General features: G+C 45.0%; 1 protein-coding gene across 2 annotated transcripts in view; it reads right to left on the reverse strand.

Moving 5' to 3' along the window:
- GOLGA4 (golgin A4) overlaps positions 1-5,462 on the reverse strand; it is a gene marked incomplete at its 3' end in the record, with an annotated part of 112,660 nt that extends 107,198 nt beyond the window's left edge. For both annotated transcript variants that reach the window (XM_079712032.1, XM_079712033.1), the window contains exon 1: positions 5,370-5,462. In XM_079712032.1, coding sequence (XP_079568158.1) covers positions 5,370-5,441 — 72 coding nt within the window. In that variant the 5' untranslated portion in view covers positions 5,442-5,462. The remainder of the gene's footprint in view (positions 1-5,369) is intronic.
- Positions 5,463-22,032: the final 16,570 nt, after the last annotated feature.

Genomic DNA, 22,032 nt, shown 5'->3' on the forward strand with positions numbered 1-22,032 from the left:
CAAATACAAAGAGCAACACCTTGGAGGAGTTAGCGCTCCAATAGCAGGGGCTGGTACCACAAAGCAGCAGGGTAACAATAGGCCCCAGTCTGACCAAGGCAATCCCAGTCCCACCCAGTTCATGCCAGTTTATGTTCCAAGATAACTGCCAGTAGCGTCCCCATTCATTCATAAGAATGTTTGGATAATAAATCGTATGGTCACCTTTCAAAGCAGGACTCTGTGTTCTGGCTGGCCCTCGACACAGGAGAGTAGCAGGTAAGAGCAGAGAAAACCCATGTTAGCTACTGAAATAAACCACTCACCAGGTCTTCATAAATATAAACAAACAACCAATAATAACAAGGCATTTTTCTCAAAAAAAAAGAAAAAAGATAAACGATGACAAGTATGAAGAAATACAAGTATAACAAGTAATCCAGAGCAATCAGATAAATCAAGGAAGAGAACTTAAATATATATGTACGTATAATATATAACACTTATCCTGCAAGAGTTTTGAGAAGCTCTAGTTTCCGTTAAAACCACAAGCTGCTACTAAAAACTGAAACAAAGCAACAAGCATAGTACTCTGGTTAAGAGAATGGGTTTTAGAGCAAAACTGGGTTCATATCTCGGCTTTACCACTTAGCTGTGTGGTAGTAGCTGTCTACCACAGACAAGTTACTTAACCTCCCTAGGCCTCAATTTCTTATCTGTAAAATGGGGATAATATAAATCCACACCTTTTATTATTTCATGTATTAATTTAGTTAATACATGCACCAAGAAAGCACCTGACTAAAAATAACTATCCAGTGTTGACTAGTGTGGAAACTAAATATATGATTAGGGTTTCCCTAGTGGCACAGTGGTTAAGAATCCGCCTGCCAATGCAGGGGACATGGGTTTGAGCCCTGGTCCAGGAAAATCCCACATGACGTGGAGCAACTAAGCCCGTGTGCCACAACTACTGAGCCTGTGCTCTAGAGCCTGCGAGCCACAACTACTGAGCCCGCGTGCTACAACTACTGAAGCCCGCACACCTAGAGCCCGTGCTCCGCAACAAGAGAAGCCACTGTGATGAGAAGCCCGTGCACCGCAATGAAGAGTAGACCCCGCTCGCAGCAACTAGAGAAAGCCCGCATGCAGCAACGAAGACCCAACGCAGCCAGTAAATAAAGAAATCAATAAATATTTTTTTTAAAAAGGAGGGGAACTGGGCTTCCCTGGTGGCGCAGTGGCTGAGAGTCTGCCTGCCGATGCAGGGGACACGGGTTCGTGCCTCGGTCCGGGAAGATCCCACATGCCGTGGAGCAGCTGGGCCCGTGAGCCATGGCCGCTGAGCCTGCGCGTCCGGAGCCTGTGCTCCGCAACGGGAGAGGCCACAACAGTGAGAGGCCCGCGTATCACACACACACAAAAAAATTTCTATTACATAAACTATTATTTTGAGGCCCCACTCTAAAAAAGCTATAATTCTGCAGGTTTGGGGTAGGCCCACATTTTGCGCTTTTTCAAAATTTTTTTTTTATTGTGGTAAAGTATACATAACATAAAAGTTACCATTTTCAACATTTGTAGGTGTACAGTTCAGTGGTATTAATTATATTTACACTGCTGTGCAACCATCACCACTATCCATCTCCAGAACTTTTTCATCCTCCCAAACTGAAACTCTGTTCTTATTAAACAGTAATTCCCCACTCCTCACTCCCCTCTCCACCCCTGGCAACCACCATTCTATGTTTTGTCTCTATGACATTGACTAATCTAGGTACCCCACACAAGTGGAATCATACAATTGTCCATTTGCGCCTGTGCTTTTTATAATTTTTAAGTTTCAGTAATATTCGAAAAAGGCTGAAAATGTTAAAAAATATTTTTACTCATGGCACTACATATATCCTAAGAAGTTAGAAAGTATTCTATATTACTTTTTAATAATTTTTATCAAATTCATTCTGTAAGGAATTTAAAAATCCAAGTAGATATTTGTTGTTAGAAAAATATTAAATGGAGGGACTTCCCTGGTGGTCCAGTGGTAAAGAATCCACCTTACAATGCAGGGGACGCGGGTTCGCTCCCTGGTCAGAGAACTAAGATCCAGCATGTCGCGGGGCAACTAAGCCGTGTGCTGCAAACTACAGAGCCCACGCGCCCTGGAGCCTGCGCACCACAACTAGAGAAAAGAAAACCCGCACACCGCAACTAGAGAGAAGCCGTGGGCAGCAACAAAAGATCCCACATGCCTCAACGAAGATCCCGCGTGCTGCAACCAAGACCCGACGCAGCCAAAAATAAATAAATAATAAATAAATCTTAAAATATATATATATATATATTAGGGCTTCCCTGGTGGCGCAGTGGTTGAGAGTCCGCCTGCCGACGCAGGGAACACGGGTTCGTGCCCCGGTTTGGGAAGACCCACATGCCGCGGAGCGGCTGGGCCCGTGAGCCATGGCCGCTGAGCCTGCGCGTCCAGAGCCTGTGCTCCACAACGGGAGAGGCCGGCATACCGCAAAAAAAAAAAAAAAAAGACATTGATATTATACAAATTCAGGATCCTTTGCACAAGAAAACAAGGATATGTGTAATCTGTTATAAAAGGGCTGTCCCATCAAAAAATATTTGTTTAATTCATGCTTGAAAGAAATCCTTAACTCTGAAAACAATAATCCAGAACTTCGGGACTTCCCTGGTGGTGTAGTGGTTAAGAATCTGCCTGCCAACGCAGGGGACACGGATTCGATCCCTGGTCTGGTAAGGTCCCACATGCTGCAGAGCAACTAAGCCCGTGCGCCACAACTACTGAGTCCACGTGCCACAACTACCGAAGCCCACATGCCTCGAGCCCGTGCTCCGCAACAAGAGAAGCCACCACAATGAGAAGCCCGCACACCGCAACAAAGAGTAGCCCCCGCTCGCCACAACTAGAGACAGCCCACGCGCAACAACGAAGACCCAATGCAGCCAAAAATAAATAAACAAAATAAATAAATAAACAAATAAATCCAGAACTTCTCAACTTGAAGAGTTCTGAATAGCTGAGGATCAAGACCAGAAAAGAATCAAGTTTCTATCAGCAGTTGATCACTAACAATTTAATTTACTCTGGCATTCTGAATAAATAAATATGTTATCAAAGAGGAATGTTTTAAATCTTTTGTATACAAGGTGATATTATTTGCTCCACATGCACTGTCTCACCAGAGGCATCAACCCATAGAAACTGGGAGCTCTAATACATTATCTTTTAACTAGCTCTTTTACTATTTTTCTAAAGACAACCTCCCTTTGTTAAAGCTCATGAAAAAAGATAATATTACAAATAAGAAAAAGAATTAGCACCTTGGAGCATATTCTTCTTAAACTATTTTCACTATTTCTGTGTGTATATATATATACACACTTATATACATACTTTCCCCACAAAGGAAGCCCTTACACACTGTTTTTCAATCTTTTTTTTTTTTTTTTTTTTTGCGGTACGCGGGCCTCTCACTGCTGTGGCCTCTCCCGTCGCGGAGCACAGGCTCCGGACGCGCAGGCTCAGCGGCCATGGCCCACGGGCCCAGCCGCTCCGCGGCACGCGGGATCCTCCCAGACCAGGACACGAACCCGTGTCCCCTGCATCGGCGGGCGGACTCTCAACCACTGCACCACCAGGGAAGCCCTGTTTTTCAATCTTTTACTACAAGTTAGAGCCTCCATCTCTGTAGGCTCTAACTCTAGCTGTGTGACATCAGGCAGGTTACTTAGCCCCTTTGAGCCTCATTCCATGTATGAAAGATTCTCTAAGTTGTAGAGTTATGTGAGAATTAAACAAAATAATACAAGCAAAATGCCTAGCATAGAGGAAGAACCTAAAAAATGACGGCATTTTTTTAAGGCTGCGGAATAACTATCCAATATAACGTGTTTAACCAATTTTCTAGCGTTGAACATTTTTGGCCAGATTTTACCTATTAAAACAACACTGAAGTGAAAATCCATGTGGTTAACTGCTTAATACATCCTAAATTTTCTTAGAATAAATTTCTATAGGTAGAATCCTGGATCAGTGATATGTATAGAGTCCCTTACATTCACTACCACGCCTGTTTCCCCACACTCCTCATCTGTACCTCATTTTTTAGTTTTTCCTTTGTTTCTTAAATAAGGGTGTTTTGTAAAATTTAAAAGCTTGTGGTAAATGGTATGAAAAGTAAAATTTTAGTACTGAAATCTTAATCACTATTTACATTTCACTTGGGAGAATGAACAAGCTTTCAGTCCCATGTACCTATGTATCTCAACCACTGTTTCACTCTACGGGAGCTTTACATTTTTAGAGAACAACTTCAATTTACAGTTTCAGAATAAATTCAAGTTGTCTGATATAGTAGTTGTTAATTCGTTAGCTATATTTAAAAGTTGTATACGATAAATGTTATGTTAAAGATGTTTAGAAATGCCTCCAAATTAGTCAAAACTCAGCCTTTCTTGTAGAAACTCTAAAGTTAAGAGAGAGATTTGCTCCATCTGTTGAGACTCTGAAAGGCTGGGAAGGAATTTAGCAGACGCCCTCCCCTTTGCTGGAGGGACCACGTGCTGCCAGCCCCCAAACACACGATCACAGCTGCTTAGGAAACTGCTTCTGCTTCTTTAAATTAACACTACTAACACGCCCCCTTTTTCCTGAAAACTGTCATTTCCTGAAGCAACAGCGTTCGTGAAAAACAAACATTAACGAGACTTGAAGAAGCAGAGCCGAGCTGTGGACAGGCGCAAAGCCCTGCTGGGCCGCATAGTGTCAGCCCCTCCGCCCGTCCCGGATCAACCAAGTTATGTGAAGTGCCTAACTCGTGACAGCCTCGGGCGCTGGACGCCGGCCACACCGCCACCTCTTTCAGGTCCCAATGCTCCTGCAAGCAGCCTGGGCAGGAATGGCTCGACCCCTGGCCCTCACGCCTGGACCAGGGTTTAGAATTAGACTTCGTCACGGGCCAGGAGCCCCTCCGTACTCAATCTCGGGTCGGGGATCAGAGAGGGGACTTCAGTCGAGAGATCAGATGTTACAAGGGACCCTGGTTTTCCCATTCCGCCCTCACTCTTGAGGTGGGGTCTCGGATGGTTGGTGGAACCTTCGATATGGGTCAAAAATCATGCAAGATCGGAGCCCCCTCACTTACTCTCAGACCGGGTTGGGCATTAGGGGAAATTACCAGAGGTCAGGTGTCACGAATCCAGCCACCCCCAACCAGAACGGAGTTTTAGGATGGGGACCCGGGTCAGGAGTCACGGAGGACCTGGACCGCCCTGAGCTCTTTCCCAGTCCGGGGTTTGGGGGAAGCCTCAGGTTAGAGGTCAAAGGTCAGGGAACTAGGGGAGCGCGGCGGCCATAGTACCAGAGTAGAGGCCAGCGCCTGCTGGAGCTGCTGCTGCTCCTCGCTGATCTTTTGCTTCAGTTTCTTGAACATGGCGCAACGCGGGTTCCTGAATGTGAATGCGACCTGAGGGCGAGTGCTCTGAGAGACCCGGCCGCGGCGGCGACGGAGGGTTCTCTACACCAGGGACCGCGGGGGCCGGGCCTCGCCTCTCCTCCTTGGCCTCGCGGGCGGGTCGGCACACTCGTCCTGCGGGTGTCGGCGTCGCCGCCGCCGCGTCTCTCTCTTCTAGGTGCCACCGGTTGGCCTCGGCCCCCCATCCAGCCTCTGCGGCGGCGGCGGCGGCGACAACGGCACCAGGTGAGCGTGTGCCCAAGGCGCCTGCGCGGCCTACGTGGAGCTCGCCGAGGGAGCGCTACGGAGTGCCGGAGGGGACAAGCTGGAGTCGGGCCCGCACATGCGCGCTCCAGGGTCGCTCCCGGAAGATGCAGGGATTTGCGCTGTTTATGCTCACTGCGTGCCTAGATGCCCTCAGATCCGGAGCCCGGGCTCGTCTGAGCGCTACGCTGACGCACATCAGGACTTCGGCGCTGCGAAGTCTGGTGGGGAGGGTGCTGCTTCTGTTGAGGACCGCAAGGCTAACAGTCCTGCCGCAAAGAACCGCATGTGTGGGTGTCCGGAGTGCGAGAAGAGGGGACCCAGGGAACCTGCCGAGGGCTCTGAAGGATAGTGTACTTTTGTTCAGTATTTGTGGTTAGGATTCTCTGCCTTCAGTGTCTCGTACTCCTACTGCTTCCCAGAGGGGCCCTCTTCCCTTCGCTGGACTCTTCCAGGGTTCAAGAAGTGCCTGACACGGGGCTCCCAGGGTCCAGATGTTTCTGGCCGATATTGTAAGATTTCAGTCCTTTGGACATCGCCTTTATTTATTTTTTATTTCACAGAAATCGTATATTTTCATATATTCCTTCAAAAATCTTTAATTCTAAGTGCCAGGTCCTTGGGGGGTCTCTCTCAGTCTTTAATAGAAGAAGTAGACAAAAAAATTAGTAAGGATATAGAGAAGTTGGATCAGCTAACTTTGCCTAATTGATCTTTTTCGAAAAGACCCAACAACTGCAGAATACACGGGGTTTTTTCGGAATACTTATAGAACATTCCCCAAGATAGACCATGTGCTAATTCATAATACAGGTCTCAATTAATTTCAAAGGCTTAATATCATGTAGTGTGTTCTCCGACCACAAAGTAATTAAATTAGAAATCAATAGCAGAGATATCTAGAAAGTCCCCAAATATTTGGAAATTATGCTGCACAGTTCCAAATAGTTGATGGGCCAAAAAGCAAAGCACAAGGGAAACTAGAAAATATTTTAAAAGAATGACAATGAGAACAGAGCATAGCAAAATTTGTGAGGTTCAGCTAAAGCAGTGCTTACATGGAAAATAATAGTATTATGTGTTTGTATTACAAAGGAAATAAAGATTGAAAATCAATCATCTAAGCTTCCACCTTAAGAAGTTTGAAAAAGAAGAAAAAACTAAAATCGAAGTAAGTAGAAGGAATGAAATAAAAGATACTGAGCAAAACATCAGTGAAATAGAAAACAGACAATAGAGGAAAACCAACAAGACTAAAATTTTGTTCTTAGAAAACATTAATAAAATTGGTAAGCCCCTAGTAAGACTCATAGAAAGAAAAACAGTAATTATCAATATCAGGAGTTAAAGAGGGCTTATTGCCACAGATTCTACAGATATTATAAGGGAATATCTGACACAAATTATCAAAACCCAGATGCCCTTAGGTCAATGAATGGATAAACAAACTGTGGTACTTCCATACCATGGAATGCTACTCTGAAATATAAAGGACAGAGTGTTGATACTCATAACAACCTAAATGGATCTCCTTAAGTTTTGTTGAGTGACCCAAAAGAAGCCATACATATATATCTTGCTCTCCGTACAGTCCCTGCATCACCTACACCCTACTCACTTGACTGACCTCCCCTCTTAATCATAGACCTTCATCAGTAAATGCCTGCATACTTGCCCCAGCCCCAACTAGTGATAGTTCTCATCTTTAGATCAGAATCTCGCCACTATGATAGTTTACCAAAGGGGAGGTGTGGGGCATGCTCCTCTGCTGGTTTCCTTGGTAACCAATGAGCCAACTGGAAGTCAATTCTATAACTGGTAACCTCCCCTCTGCCTGGAAGCAAAGACTAGTGCCGTGTCCTGCTGCACACGGTGGGGTGTCGCTCCAGGACCTTGTTTCAGACATGTAAGATCCCCCATCCATTAAACCACTGATACCTCTGTCGCTGACTCTGGACTCTCTTTGGTCTTGAAGCTGGGCAAGTACAAGGCCTGCAGGCCTGTGGGATGCAGCCCAACAGATTCCACTTATAGGACATTATGAAAAGGCAAAGCTATAGGGAGGGAGAATGGACCAGTGGTTGGTAGGAGTTGAGTGGGCCAGGACTGGGTTGGGGTAGAAGTGGTGTTAACTGCAAAAGGGCAGGATGAGAGAATCTTTGGGATGATGAAACAGTTCATATTATAATTATAGTGGTAGATATACAACTTTGTGTGCATTTGTCAAAACCTGGAAAACTATATACCACAAACACTAAACTTCACTGTATGAAAACTTTAAAATGGAAATTAAAAACCCGAGGCTCAGAGAGGTTAAGAATTTCACCCAAAGTAACACAGCTTGGACATGGTGGAGGCAGCATTTGAACCCAGAGCTTTCATGGCTGTAAAGCCCATGCCCACACCACCCACCCACACTGCCTCTGGATCCCTTACCATGGTGGCATAGACTACCATTGACATTGATTTCGCTATGTTCTCCAATACTTTGCTCCAAAATGATTTACTGATTGATATCCAGTGTTCTCACCAGCATATATTCTTTAATGGTTGCAAAGAAAAAAAAAAAAGGAAAGAAAGAAAAGAAAAAATATTTTGTACATTGAGAGCACTTATCCACAAATGTGAAAGTGCTACAGCTGTGTTGTTCTTCACATACCAGATTTGCCAACATTTGTAAGGTTGGGGGGGGATATATATGTATATAATATATATGCATACCTATTTTGGCTATAGCAAGTAAACAGATCTGGAGCAGACTGAAATACTTGTATTCCTATCCTGTTTTAATGTACTTCACCAGAACACTTTGAAACACAGTATGTTTTTAATATTTACTTTGCAAAAGAACATCTTGGGCTTCCCTGGTGGCGCAGTGGTTGAGAGTCCGCCTGCCGATGCAGGGGACACGGGTTCGTGCCCCAGTCCGGGAAGATCCCACATGCCTCGGAGCGGCTGGGCCCGTGAGCCATGGCCGCTGAGCCTGCGTGTCCGGAGCCTGTGCTCCGCAACGGGAGAGGCCACAACAGTGAGAGGCCCGCATACCGCAAAAAAAAAAAAAAGAACATCTTATGGCTACGTAAATTAAAATTATATGGGGACTTCCCTGGCAGTCCAGTGGTTAAGACTCTACAGGGAACTAAGATCCTGCATGCCATGTAGCATGGCCAAAAACTTATTTAAAAAATTAAAGTTATAAAACAGTTGGAAGACCTCCCATGGAAGAAAGGTTTGCACATCAGTGTCTAAGCTGACTGTGACTCTCCCAGGAATTTAGCTTACTTTTCAGCCTGGGGCCTTTTCTTTAAACAATTTTTGGGTTTTTTTGGTATCTTTGTTTTTAATTTAATTCCCATTGTAGGCAGAAATAAGGAAACTAAGGAAAAGTGAAGGGCTACATTATTATTGCTCTTGCAAAATGAAGAGCCAAAAAGTGACCTTCCCAGAGTCATATGATCTCAGTGACCGAAGTGGAAACTGACCTCAGGCTTCTTGCCCTTTATCCTGGTCTCCAACTGCAGTATGTTTCACATTTCCTTCTCTTCTCTGAGACACACCCTGCTCAATTTTTTAACAGTTTTGTAATTGTTCACACATGTCCTAGGGCTGTTTACCCAGATGATGACTCAACAATCTAATGAGAAGAGTCCTTGGAAGGAAAAACCCAACACTGGGCTAAGAAAAAAAAAAAAATCTTATTTCAAGAATGAGGCCTCTTGGTAACAAAGAGAAGGGCTGAGGGAGTGGAGGTGAAGTGTCAAATTCTCTGCTCCTACTGAATAACTATGTGATCATCAGACTCCTAAGTAAACAAATTCACTCTTGAAAAGGTTTGGATCCTTGCCTCATACTCAAGATACTGTGTGGGTGGAAAGGCTGGGTAGTATAATGAATAAGCACAAAGGCATTAAACTCAACTGACTGGGTTCAAGTCACATCTTTGCCATTTATTAGTTCAGTGATGGGGGAAAATGACTGAACTTTTGTATGTGTCAGTTTCTTCATCTGTAAAATGAAGACGTGTCATTGTATCCATCATAAATTTCCCATGAAGATTAAATGAATATTTGGATAAGTTAGTATCTTGAAAAAATAATTGGATTCATTCCTCACACCTGAAAAAATGAAATTATTAAATTACTAGAAGAAAACATTGGAAGATTTATTTTATAACCCTGGAGTGCTAAAAGCCTTCTTAAGTATAGCACAAAATCCAGAAACCATTACAAACAAGGTTTATATGAAAGGTTTTTTTTTATTCTGCATGCCAAAAAAATGCTATAAAATAATGAAATATTGTGTAATTCATTGTTCTATAGTAATCACATAACAACATGGATGAATCTTACATAATGTTGAGCCAAAGAAGGCAAACAAAAGAATGTATACTCCTTTACTTCATGTAGGCAAAACTAACCTACAGTGTTAGAAGTCAAGAGAAATATTGTCTTGGGGTGTAGAAAAGGCATAACAATCGGGAGGGAGGTTTGAGGTGCCTGCCAGTAGTATTCTTTGTCATTGGTGGTGATGACATAGATATGTTTGAAATATTTCTGTTTCCTGAGTGTAGTTGTGGGTACACAGATGTTAGAACACAAAGAACTGTACATCAAAATTAAAATTCAATTTTACTATACGTAAATTTAAAAATAATAAGTTTGCCATGAAAACAAATAAATAGGCACAAAATTAAAAAAGAATGAGGCAGCTCTATGCATACAGTTATGGGGAGATCTCAAGATGTTTCATTAAGTCAGAAACCAAAGTGCACTACAGTGTATACAGCACACTATCATTAGTGTGATTAAAAATTATATTCATATATATGTGTGTTAGGTTAAATTGCATGAAGTTGCTGATTTTTAACTTCAAAAATGGCAATTTCATATGGTTCAACATATGTGTGTATGTATATTTGTAAACACATAGATATTACAGAATATATCTGGAAATACACATAAGAAACCAGCGACAAGAAACAAGGCAGCTGGAAGTATTAGTGGTATCCTTTTCTATATTTCAAATTCATCCCCCAAGCATGTACTTACTATTCAAAAATTAATTTTAACATGCAAAAAAAAAGTAGTTGATGGAGCAATACCTTCGAAATTTTGAAGAGAAATTGTTTTCAATCTCATTTTTTTAACATCTTAGAGTATAATTGCTTTACAATGCTGTGTTAGTTTCTGCTTTATAACAAAGTAAATCAGTTATACATATACACATTTACACATATCTCTTCCCTCTTGCGTCTCCCTCCCTCCCACCCTCCCTATCCCACCCCTCTAGGTGGTCACAAAGCACCAAGCTGACCTCCCTATGCTATGCGGCTGCTTCCCACTAGCTATCTATTTTACATTTGGTAGTGTATATATGTCCATGCCACTCTCTCACTTTGTCCCAGCTTACCATTCCTCCTCCCCATATCCTCAAGTCCATTCTTTAGTAGGTCTGCGTCTTTATTCCCGACTTGCCCCTAGGTTCTTCATGACCAGTTTTTGTTTGTTTTTTAGATTCCATATATATGCGTTAGCATGCGGTATTTGTTTTTCTCTTTCTGACTTACTTCACTCTGTATAACAGACTCTAGGTCCATCCACCTCACTACAAATAACTCAATTTCGTTTCTTTATATGGCTGAGTAATATTCCATTGTATATATGTGCCACATCTTCTTTATCCATTCATCTGTTGATGGACACTTAGGTTGATTCCATGTACTGGCTATTGTAAATAGAGCTGCAGTGAACATTGTGGTACATGACTCTTTTTGAATTATGGATTTCTCAGGGTATATGCCCAGTAGTGGGATTGCTGGGTCATATGGCAGTTCTATTTTTTAGTTTTTTAAGGAACCTCCATACTGTTCTCCATAGTGGCTGATTCAATTTACATTCCCACCAACAGTGCAAGAGGGTTCCCTTTTCTCCATCAATCTCATTTTTTTGAGCCAAATTATTAATCAATCATGTACATGTCCATAAATGCTTAAGAAAACTATTGAAGGATACACATCAAACTATTAGCTTTGGATAGGTGAACTCTGAACACTGGGATTAATTAAAACAGGGGAAGTGCAATATCGCTTTTTGCTTAGTGTGTTTCTTCATGCTTTGAATATTTAAGATGTTAAATATATACAACACCCAGCACCAAAGATGTGGATATTTTACTCCAGAATCTAGAATTTCTAGTCTAGATTTTCTAGGGGGAGCAAAAGTCATGGTTTACATTGTCTAGTGCACAGTATTTCCTCCAAATAGTCTTTTTTTTTTTTTTTTTTTTGCATTACGCGGGCCTCTCACTGTTGTGGCCTCTCCCGTTGCGGAGCACAGGCTCTAGACGCGCAGGCTCAGTGTCCATGGCTCACGGGCCTAGCCGCTTCACGGCATGTGGGATCTTCCCGGACTGGGTCACGAACCCATGTCCCCTGCATCGGCAGGAGGACTCTCAACCACTGCGCCACCAGGGAAGCCCCCCCAAATAATGTTATTAAGCATCTCTTTTCTCCTCAAACCACCCTACCTGCTGCTCTGTGGTCAGTGTCTTAATTTCCCCATGCCGACCTCAGCCTTGTTTGACCCCACCCTCCTCCACAAGCTCCAAGGCCTCTGGCAATCTGTCTCTCCTTTCCTGAAGCAGCGCTTCCCCTGCCCCACATCCCCAGTCTTCCATCCCCACGTCTATCACTTAAGTCTGTCCTGGACAGGAGAGGCAATTGTTACAGGAAGTTGATTTTGTACTTAGCCCAAAAAAGTGGTTACTAGGCACTGCCTCCTTTGGAGAAAGAGAGGACATTCTAAACACTAAGTCTTTTTCTGTCATTGATAATCCTGAAAGGATCATACTTTGTTTATTTTTTTAAATTTATTTTTGGCTGTGTTGGGTCTTCGTTGCTGCGCGTGGGCTTTCTCTAGTTGCGGCGAGCAGGGTAGCGCTACTCTTGGTTGAAGTGCGCAGGCTTCTCGTTGCAGTGGCTTCTCTTTTTTGCGGAGCATGGGCTCTAGGTGCACAGGCTTCAGTAGCTGTGGCATGCTGGCTCAGTAGTTGTGGTTCGCGGGCTCTAGAGAGCACTCAGGCTCAGTTGTGGCGCACAGGCTTAGTTGCTCTGCGGCATGTGGGATCTTCCTGGACCAGGGCTCAAACCCATGTCCCCTGAATTGGCAGGCAGATTCTTAACCACTGTGCCACCAGGGAAGTCCAAGGATCATACTTCTAATTTAAGAAAATTAGAGCTAAAAAATAAAGACTTTTTACTGACATTTTCTTAACCATGGAGATTTGTTTTCAACATGTAAGCTAAGGATCTTTAGTTTAACCAGGGGTTCCAGGCACTAGGCTCCTTTAGGAATAGATGAAGAAAATGAAAGTGAATGAGGCATAATTCAAAGAAACAGGCTTGGCTTTTCAACCCAGAGAAAAAAGGAAAGGTGGAACACATTTGTGAGGGTTCGGGATGCTCGCGGCTGCACCTTTTAGACCTTCAGAAGAGAAAGAGCATGTGCGTCCACCTTCTATCAGGGGTCATTACCCGCCAGCTACCCTCCACAGCTCTGACAGCAGCCAGGAGGTGCTGGGTCGACCTCCCCTCACACTGGGCAGACACCAGGGACCTCTAGACTCAGTCAAAACCTCCACCCACTGCACCTCCAGGCTAAGCTGCATCTTCGCTTGTAAAAGGCTGAAAGGCGAAGAAGCATTCCTCTCACCTCAGACCACCCCTGGCACACCAGTTCCACAGCTCCCCAGAGGGACACCCAGGTGTGGAATCCCCACCTGCCTTGCATTCTCAGCCTCAGCATTGTCTGCACTTCCAGACACAGTATAATTCTCATCCCCTGTCTTGATCATAGGACACTTGAAGGGTGACGGGTTTCAACATACATATACAAACACTCATGAGATATTCTGAATAAATACATTTTCTTTCTCTCAGACTTTGAGGCTTACATTTCATTACACAATCATCTCGCAAAAATCATACTCAGTAAACTGCCCTCTCTAAATGTCCTAGAAGTGTGTGATTCTAGAATCCAATTCTTTCTCCCTTTGAAAGGGCATTATTCAGGGTGCAATGGCCCGCTACTCGAACAGTCTTTGAGAGAAAGACAGTCTCTCTCTTGTATCGTTTCCCATTATATATGAAAGAATTGCCTGTCCTCCTACGGCCAAGGGACAGATGCCAGGGTGAGATGTAGCTCAGCTGTGTGGGACGACTGTGAAAATATTGACATTCAGTGTCACCAACTGTGACAACTCAGCAGCTGGCCTAACCAAGACCGATCATGGAAGCGGCCAAAAAAAGTTGTCCCCAACCTGTTCCTAGATGAAGAGGTTTCTCTTGGGGACAACTCCTCTGACCCCCATCCAGCAGCTGTCCAATAACACTGACTAATTTGTGACTTAACTGACAACCACCAGAGAGAACCACTCATGTGCAGAGAGATGGATTGCCCTCTGGAACTGGCCTTTTTCTCTATTCCTAAAACTTGCTCACAATCCCTAGGGTGGAGGACATTGGACTGCAAAGGAAAACACTGTTAGAGTGATGGTTTTTGAGGGCTCATGACACCAGTGGGCTGCCGTTGCCTCCTGGTTTCCAGTATGTTCCCTGATGTGCCTTGAGCAAGTCAAGTAGAGTTCACCTATCTGAGACTGGTGTGTCACCCCTGCATGGTGCCCTCCCTACATCCAGCCCCTCTCCCTGTATATATATCCCTGTACACAGCCTGAGGTTTGGCAACAGAGGGCAGCCCCTGGCCCTGCCACACCTCGCTATTCACTACCCTTAATAAATGTTGCTTGGAATAGAAAAGCAAACATACAAAAGTTCTCAAATGTTCTTTCTCCCCCTAACCCCATTTTCTGATACCTCCATGTACCAGTCAGGGTCCACTCAAGAAAATATATCCATGCCAGGTATGGGGAACTGGTTATATAGGTATTGGAAAAACCAAAAAGCCAAACAAGGAAGGCAACCTGGAGATTAGCAAGAGCAGGGAGCCGCTACCATCCTTGGGGTTGGAGGAACCAGAGCAGGAGGCAGTGTTAGCACATTCCAGGAGCAGGATTGAAACCAAGAAGGTGGTACCACCTCGCTGGAAACACTCCCCTCCTCCCACTCTCAATTTGCTGCCAGTGCTTTCCCACCGGCAGCACCCAGTTGGCAAGGGAGCCTGGGAAACACAGTTGTAGGGTCAGCCGCTTGCAATACGCAGAGTGGAGTGTGGGGCTGAGAACAAACTGGAAAATCCTGGCACGTTCTGAAAAGGTCACTTCTGCAACAAATAAGAGCTCAGAATCCTCTACAAGTGGACTCTACACTCTGGTCAGACTGCCTCGCCCAGGGCAAAATTCACAGAGAAAGGGAGTCAGGTGCTGTCTCCAAGGTGGGACCAATGACTTTGCCCATTTGCCCAGTGTTTGCCAAAGAGGGTCCTTGGAAAACGAGTTTGGGGAAATGTTAGCAGTTGCAGAAGCTAGGGAGGGAGGGAAAGTATCTGGGAAAACAGGGTTTTTTAGGGGAGATTAGATAAGAACTGATTTGCATTTTTAGAAGAGAAGCCTGGTTGAGGTTTAGAGCAGGACTACTCAAGCTTTACGGTGCATGCACATCACATGGGCATCATGTTAAACTGCAGGTAATTTAGCAGACTGGGGTAGAGCCTGAGATTCTGCATTTCTAGCAGGCTCCTAGGTGATGTCGATGATGCTGGTCCACTGAACACATTGAAAGCAAAGATTTAGGGAGACTCTTGACTTTGTGTAAATACTTATTGGAGAGATCCATGAGAGAGAAAGTTTTGATCCAGAAAGAGATAAAGAAGATAGAAGAGGCAGTGTGCCTGCACGTCCCGAGGATCTGTCTCTTGTTTCAAGTGCTTGGACAGAACAGACCAGAGATGCCCCCTCCTTCCAGCCTCTGACCACCCATCAACTTCTTTTCCATTCTCAACCTCCGGGACTATCTTCTCAGCTGTCCTCTGCCTCAGGGACTAGCCAACACCATTTTTTTGTGCTTAGGTTCTTATTGACCAACCATAAGCTCAGATTCGTTAGAATTATTCCACCCAGGTGGAGGTCACCATCAACCACCTACTCAACCTACACCTGCAGGCCTCCTTCACCTACCTCTCCCTGGGCTTCTATTTTAGCCACAACGATGCGGTTCTGGGGGGTGTGGACCACTTCTTTCTCAAGTTGGCTGAGGAGAAGCGTGAGGGCACCCAGCATCCTTGAAGATGCAAAACCAGTGCAGCGGCTGTGTCCTCTTCCAGGACATGCAGAAGCCATCCCAAGATGAGTTGGGTGAAACCATGGAAGCTGCCATGGTCCTGGAGAAGAACCTTCCAGGCAGGAAGTCTTTTAAGGCTAATGTCTGCAAAATCTGAGAAAAGAGAATAAACAATGGCATTTTCCTCTCTGTGGCTTGACAAAGCACAGTGTTGCCCCTTTACAAGCAAGGATAGAATTGAGCTAGTCTTCTAAATATTTGGTGGCAAATCCATCAGTACCAGCCTATTTCCTTGGCTGTTGTTTCCCTTCTGTCCACAGCTGCAGCCCAGCCTCCTGCTCCCAGGTCCAATCAGAGCCTGATAATGGGGGTAGCTGACTAGTTCCAGACTGACCAGAATGGATGGTGTTCCTCCATTCTGGATGCAAGGACCCAGTTCTGATCACTGAGCTCTAGTCTCATCAAAAGTATCACATCCCAGGGCTTCCCTGGTGGCGCAGTGGTTGAGAGTCCCCCTGCCGATGCAGGGGATGCGGGTTCGTGCCCCGGTCTGGGAAGATCCCACATGCCGCGGAGCGGCTGGGCCCGTGAGCCATGGCCGCTGAGCCTGCGCGTCCGGAGCCTGTGCTCCGCAACGGGAGAGGCCACAACAATGAGAGGCCCGCGTACCGAAAAAAAAAAAAAAAAAGTATCACATCCCAGCATCCCCAGGTGTTCTCATTATTTGGCTTTTGCCTTGTCTGTTTCTGAATTCTTATTCCGGTATGCTGCCTAGGACCCCCTTCTGCTTCTGCCTCTGCCTCTGTGGACCATAGATCTACTCCATCCCTCAGGCCAGTGGCCAGCATCTAACCACCCTCTGACCCAGATCCTTGGATTTTGCTCATCTAGAATTCCTATCTTTTTGCCATGCTTATTGTAAGTTTCAGGAGGCTGAGTTAGTAACCTCTTACTCTCCTTTCAAGTTCTGAGCCAACTGAGAGATAAACGCAAAAGTAAGACAGATGGAGAGCAAAGTATCAGCTTCATAACTGCTAAGAATGATATGAAGTAAGTGACCTGTTACATGACTCATACACTTGCCAATAACCTTCACACCAGAATTAAACTAATCATTTAGCAGAGATGGAGGCTCAGCATGCTGCCCCAGCCTCTGAACCCTGATGACCATCCTAGGGCTTGGGCTGGGCAGCTGCCAGCATTATGTCCACATCACCCAGTCCCTGGTGACCATTGTCCCTGGTCAACTTCACCCAGCATCTCCATTGGGTTCCCCTAGAAGCAGAAGCTGAGACAATGACTCAAGTGCAAGTAGTTCATTTGGAAGCTAAAGAAACACCAGTAGGAAGGGAAGTGAGACCGTATGGGAAAGGCAACCAAATAAAGGGGACTTGGACATTATCAAGCCAGTTACCATGGAGACAACTGGAACACAGTCATGATGGGGAACTCTGGGAGCCAGTGTAGACTTACACTCAGGTATTTCCCCCCAGAGGGATGAGGAGCTTTGGTATTTATACTAACTTCCATTAATTGTTAGTAGGGGATTTCCTGGCAGTCCATTTGTTGACTTCGCCTTCCAATGCAGGGGGTGCAGGTTTGATCCCTGGTTAGGGAGCTAAGATCCCACATGCCTCATGGCCAAAATACCAAAACAAATTCAATAAAGACTTTAAAAATGGTCTACATCAAAAAAAATCGTAAAAAAAAATTTGTTGGTGGAAGGCTAGTGGGGAGAGGGGGAGGGGGAGGGGAGGGACAATAATTCCTGGACACCTGCCGCCTGTCACACAGGTGAGCAAAGTGGGCTTCAGTGGTCAGAGAACAGCCTCAGAGAGAGTTGCTGGTACCAAAAGTCGGACGATGGGCTGATGTACACTGAGAAGATACGAGCGGAACACCACCAGTGTCGTTCAGTTTCTGAGTTCTATCTTTGACCCCAAGCAGAAGAATCTGAATGAGAAGCTCCTTCGCTTCCTGCTCAGGGGCAATTATGACTCAGCTCCACACCACCTCCTCCTGCACCAACACCCATCACCATCACCCTGCCCCCAGGGACCAAGCCACTGGTGGATCAGGGCAGTGAGGACCTGGCCTCAGCTGGACGTGCCGCTTTGGCAGCAGCTGTTGGGAGACCAGGGAGAGTGTGATCACAGGCCTGTGTTATCTGAGGACTTCCCCCCCATAGGAAATAACCCCTAATCAAGATATAGAGGCGGAAGGTAAAGATGGGTCATTTCCCCATAACTAGTTGTGAAGCAAAAAGAAATGTTTCTAAAGTAGCAATTAAGGGCTTCCCTGGTGGTGCAGTGGTTAAGATTCTGCCTGCCAATGCAGGGGACGCAGGTTCAAGCCCTGGTCCAGGAAGATCCCACATGCTGTGGAGTAACTAAGCCCACGAGCCACAACTACTGAGCCCTCGTGCCACAACTACTGAAGCTGGCACACCTAGAGCCCGTGCTCCACAACAAAGAGAAGCCACTGCAATGAGAAGCACATGCACTGCAACAAAGAGAAGCCCCCACTTGCTGCAACTAGAGAAAGCCTGCGCACAGCAACGAAGACCCAACACAGCCATAAATAAATTAAAAATAAACAAATAAAGTAGCAATTAAGAAAAGAAGTTGTTGGGACTTCCCTGATGGTCTAGTGGTTAAGATTCCATGCTTCCACTGCAGGGGTTGCAGGTTCAATCCCTGATTGGGGAACTAAGATCCTGCATGCCATTCGGGGTGTGGCAAATAAATAAATAAATAAATAATACTTTTAAAAAAGTTGTTCAACCATGCAAAGAGGAAAGACTGAATTATCTTATTCTCTTTATGGAACATGGTATTACAAAACTGGTGTCATATGAAGAGGTAACCAAAGAGAAGACACACACACAACACAGGAAAGTGCATATGAGCACTTATACCTTCTTTTTTTTTTTAAAGTAATTTTATTTATTTATTTATGGCCATGATGGGTCTTCATTGTGGTGTGTGGGCTTCCCATTGTGGTGGCTTCCCTTGCTGCAGAGCACGGCACCAGGTGCACGGGCTTCAGTAGTTGTGGCACACAGGCTTAGTTGTTCCGCAGCATGTGAGATCTTCCTGGACCAGGGCTCGAACCTGTGTCCCCTGAATTGGCAGGCGGATTCTTAACCACTGCGCCACCAGGGAAGTCCCTTATACCTTCTTCTTTCTAGCAGGACACAGAGCCTGGATGAGACACTTCTGGCAGCAGCTCCACGTTCTGCTCAGAGTCACCATCCTTCTGTGACATTCAAGCACTTTTTCTAGGTCTTACTCACTGGGCTGTGTCCCTTTATCCCTTAGAGTCTGCTCTCTGAGCCTCCTTTGTCCCCCCTGAAATCTGAGCATCACTAGAGTGACCCATCCATCAGATATGCTTATACAGTTGGTACATGTCTGAACACTTGGGGTGGATAGGGATCAAAGGTGCTCCCTAGGAGGAATCCAAGGAGATTCTGAATTCCCAATGTGCATCAGTGAGGAAGGGGTGCTGCCTAATCACTGTGCCCAAAGCACCACATCCCAGCTCATGCCCACTTGACACCATGGTGTAGTCGCTGTTGGTACAACTCCACCCAGAGTCCTTTACCTAATGATGAATTTGGAGCTGATTGGAGCCACCTCATTAGAACCACCTTCCTGGATCTCCTGGGAGGTTGTGCCACCAGTCCTCACAGGGGGCAGTTAACCACTGCCCAAAAGTGGCGTGCTAAAGCATCAGGGTAGGGCAACTCTGTGTAATGATTGACACTCCAAAGTACTGTCCAGTAAAATTTTCTGTGATGATGGAAATAATTATGTCTGCTCTGTCCAATATGGTAGCCATTTAGCCACATGTGGCTACTGAGCACCTGACGTGAAACTAAAGAACTGAATTAAAATTTAATTCTTTTTAATTAATTTAAATTTTAACAGCTTCATATGACTAACGCCTACCATATTAGACAATGCAGATCCAGAACCTCCCATGGATCAGCCAAGAATCAACTTGGCCTGAGATAACATCCTTACTCATTTCTTTCCCTCTTCCTATCCTATTTTACTCCCTCCTTTATGGCTTTCTCCTGAGTGCACAACCTCAATAAATTATGCGCACCCGAACCCCTATCTCAGTCTCTGCTTCTCGGGAACCCACCTGAGACATTACGTTGCAATTATTTAATAAGTTACAGAAAGATTAAGCCCCGAATCAAAAATGCACATACACAGTCAGTACCAGTTTGAATGTTTTTGGCAGAAAGCATCCAAACTCATCTGGCTTAAACAACAAGGAAAGGGATCAACCTATCCCTGGAAGTCCAAGGATAGGACAGCTCCAGGGTTGGATAATTCAGTAGTTCAATGACATCATCAAGGACCAAGTTTCTTCCATCTTGCTGCTCTGTCACCCTGGTGGGCAGCCTTCCTTTTTGGGCTAGCCTCCCCCTCACCATCACAAGGTGGCTGCCCCAGTGCCATCCTTTACATCTAGATACAGCCATGTCCAGAAAAAAAGGCCATCTTTTCCTGTGTCTTTTATTGGGAGCAAGAAAGTCTCTTTCAGAAGCCCTTTGCAAATTTCCCCTCAGTTTCCTTGATCTGAAATGCATCACATGGTCATGTTAAACCAACCCCTACAAAGGGGAAAACCATGATTGCCTAGCACAATCCAAACCTGCCCTGTGGGTTCACACCTCTAGTCCCTTCATTACCGATCTCCCTGCATAAGAGATGCAGTATGTGACTGTGTTGCCATACTGATGAAAGATATTTTCACATACTGAGGTGTGAGAAAGACATTCTGGCTTGTACATGATTTAACTTAGACTTTATGCTCACCAGAACAGCCTGTTTTGTGGCCTATCAGACATACATTGTACATCTGCTTTAACCATTAACGAGAAGAATGCATTTTTTAAAAAATCAAAATGGAGTAACTGTGGTTCAGGCATCCAAAATGGGGCTGGATGGCCGTGGTGGATGTGGTTTCAGATATGTTCCTGCATTACTGAGAACTTGAATTTTCTGAACTCTGTCAGACTCAAGGACACCACCAGCCAGTCTCAAAACAATATCTGCTAGCTGCTGCCAGCTGCAACTCTTTGGTCTCAAGGTCTCCCCTTGTAACTATGCAACCATTTGGACCAATCCTTGCTAACTATCACCCTTACTTCTTGCCAGCTTCACTCCTAATTCTTGCCAAACAACTTATGTAATTTTGCAGTTTTTTTGTCTTTATGAGCCCCCCGCCCCATTTTGAAGACCAGCAGAACACAATTCAAAGGCTTCTTGAATCTGTGTCTCCAAGCCTGTAGTCCTCAGTTTTGGCTCAAAGGAAACTCTTTTCTATTCCTCTTATACATTGTTTATTGACTATTTTCATCGATGATATGTATGCCTCATTGGTCAGCCTCTCCCGAAGCACATGGCTGAGAACAGAGCCACCTAAACATAACATACATCTGTGTGAGGGGGTGGGGGGCTGGATAAAATGGATGCTAGAGAGACAACCACAGTACCAATTACAGGTTTCTTCAGGCCAGCTTCTCCTACAATGTGTTCCGTGAACCACCTATGTGAAAATCATTTACAGAGCTTGTTACATGCAGATTCCTAGGCCTAAGGCATTGTCCGATACATGGCAGGAGCTTAAGAGATATTTGTTGGAAGGAAGGAAGAGAGGGAGGGAGAGATGGAGGCCCACTGAGTTAGATTCACCCTGGGATGGCTCACTAATGCTGGAGAAAAATTAACTTAGGCTGAAAGCTAAAGATTCACCTCTAGTCACTTCATTATGGATCTTGCGGCAGAAGGGATACAGTACGTGACCACATTGCCACCTGTGTGCCTCTTTGCTCTGATACTCTCCGTGATGTTACGATGACAGGAGTGCTGATTGGCTGTACTTAACATACATCATTAATATGGCTTCCAGCTTCACTTGTCAAATCCAGGATTCCTGTTACAACACTCCATGAAAAATAAATGAGTGTGGTAATGCCTTCCACTCTGTAGACTAACACATTGAAAAACACCCAAGAAGACATAAGGATAGAGTTTGTGGAAAGCAGCATCT

Source organism: Hyperoodon ampullatus (genome assembly GCF_949752795.1).
Source record: "Hyperoodon ampullatus genome assembly, chromosome: 10".
Lineage (NCBI taxonomy): Eukaryota > Metazoa > Chordata > Mammalia > Artiodactyla > Ziphiidae > Hyperoodon > Hyperoodon ampullatus.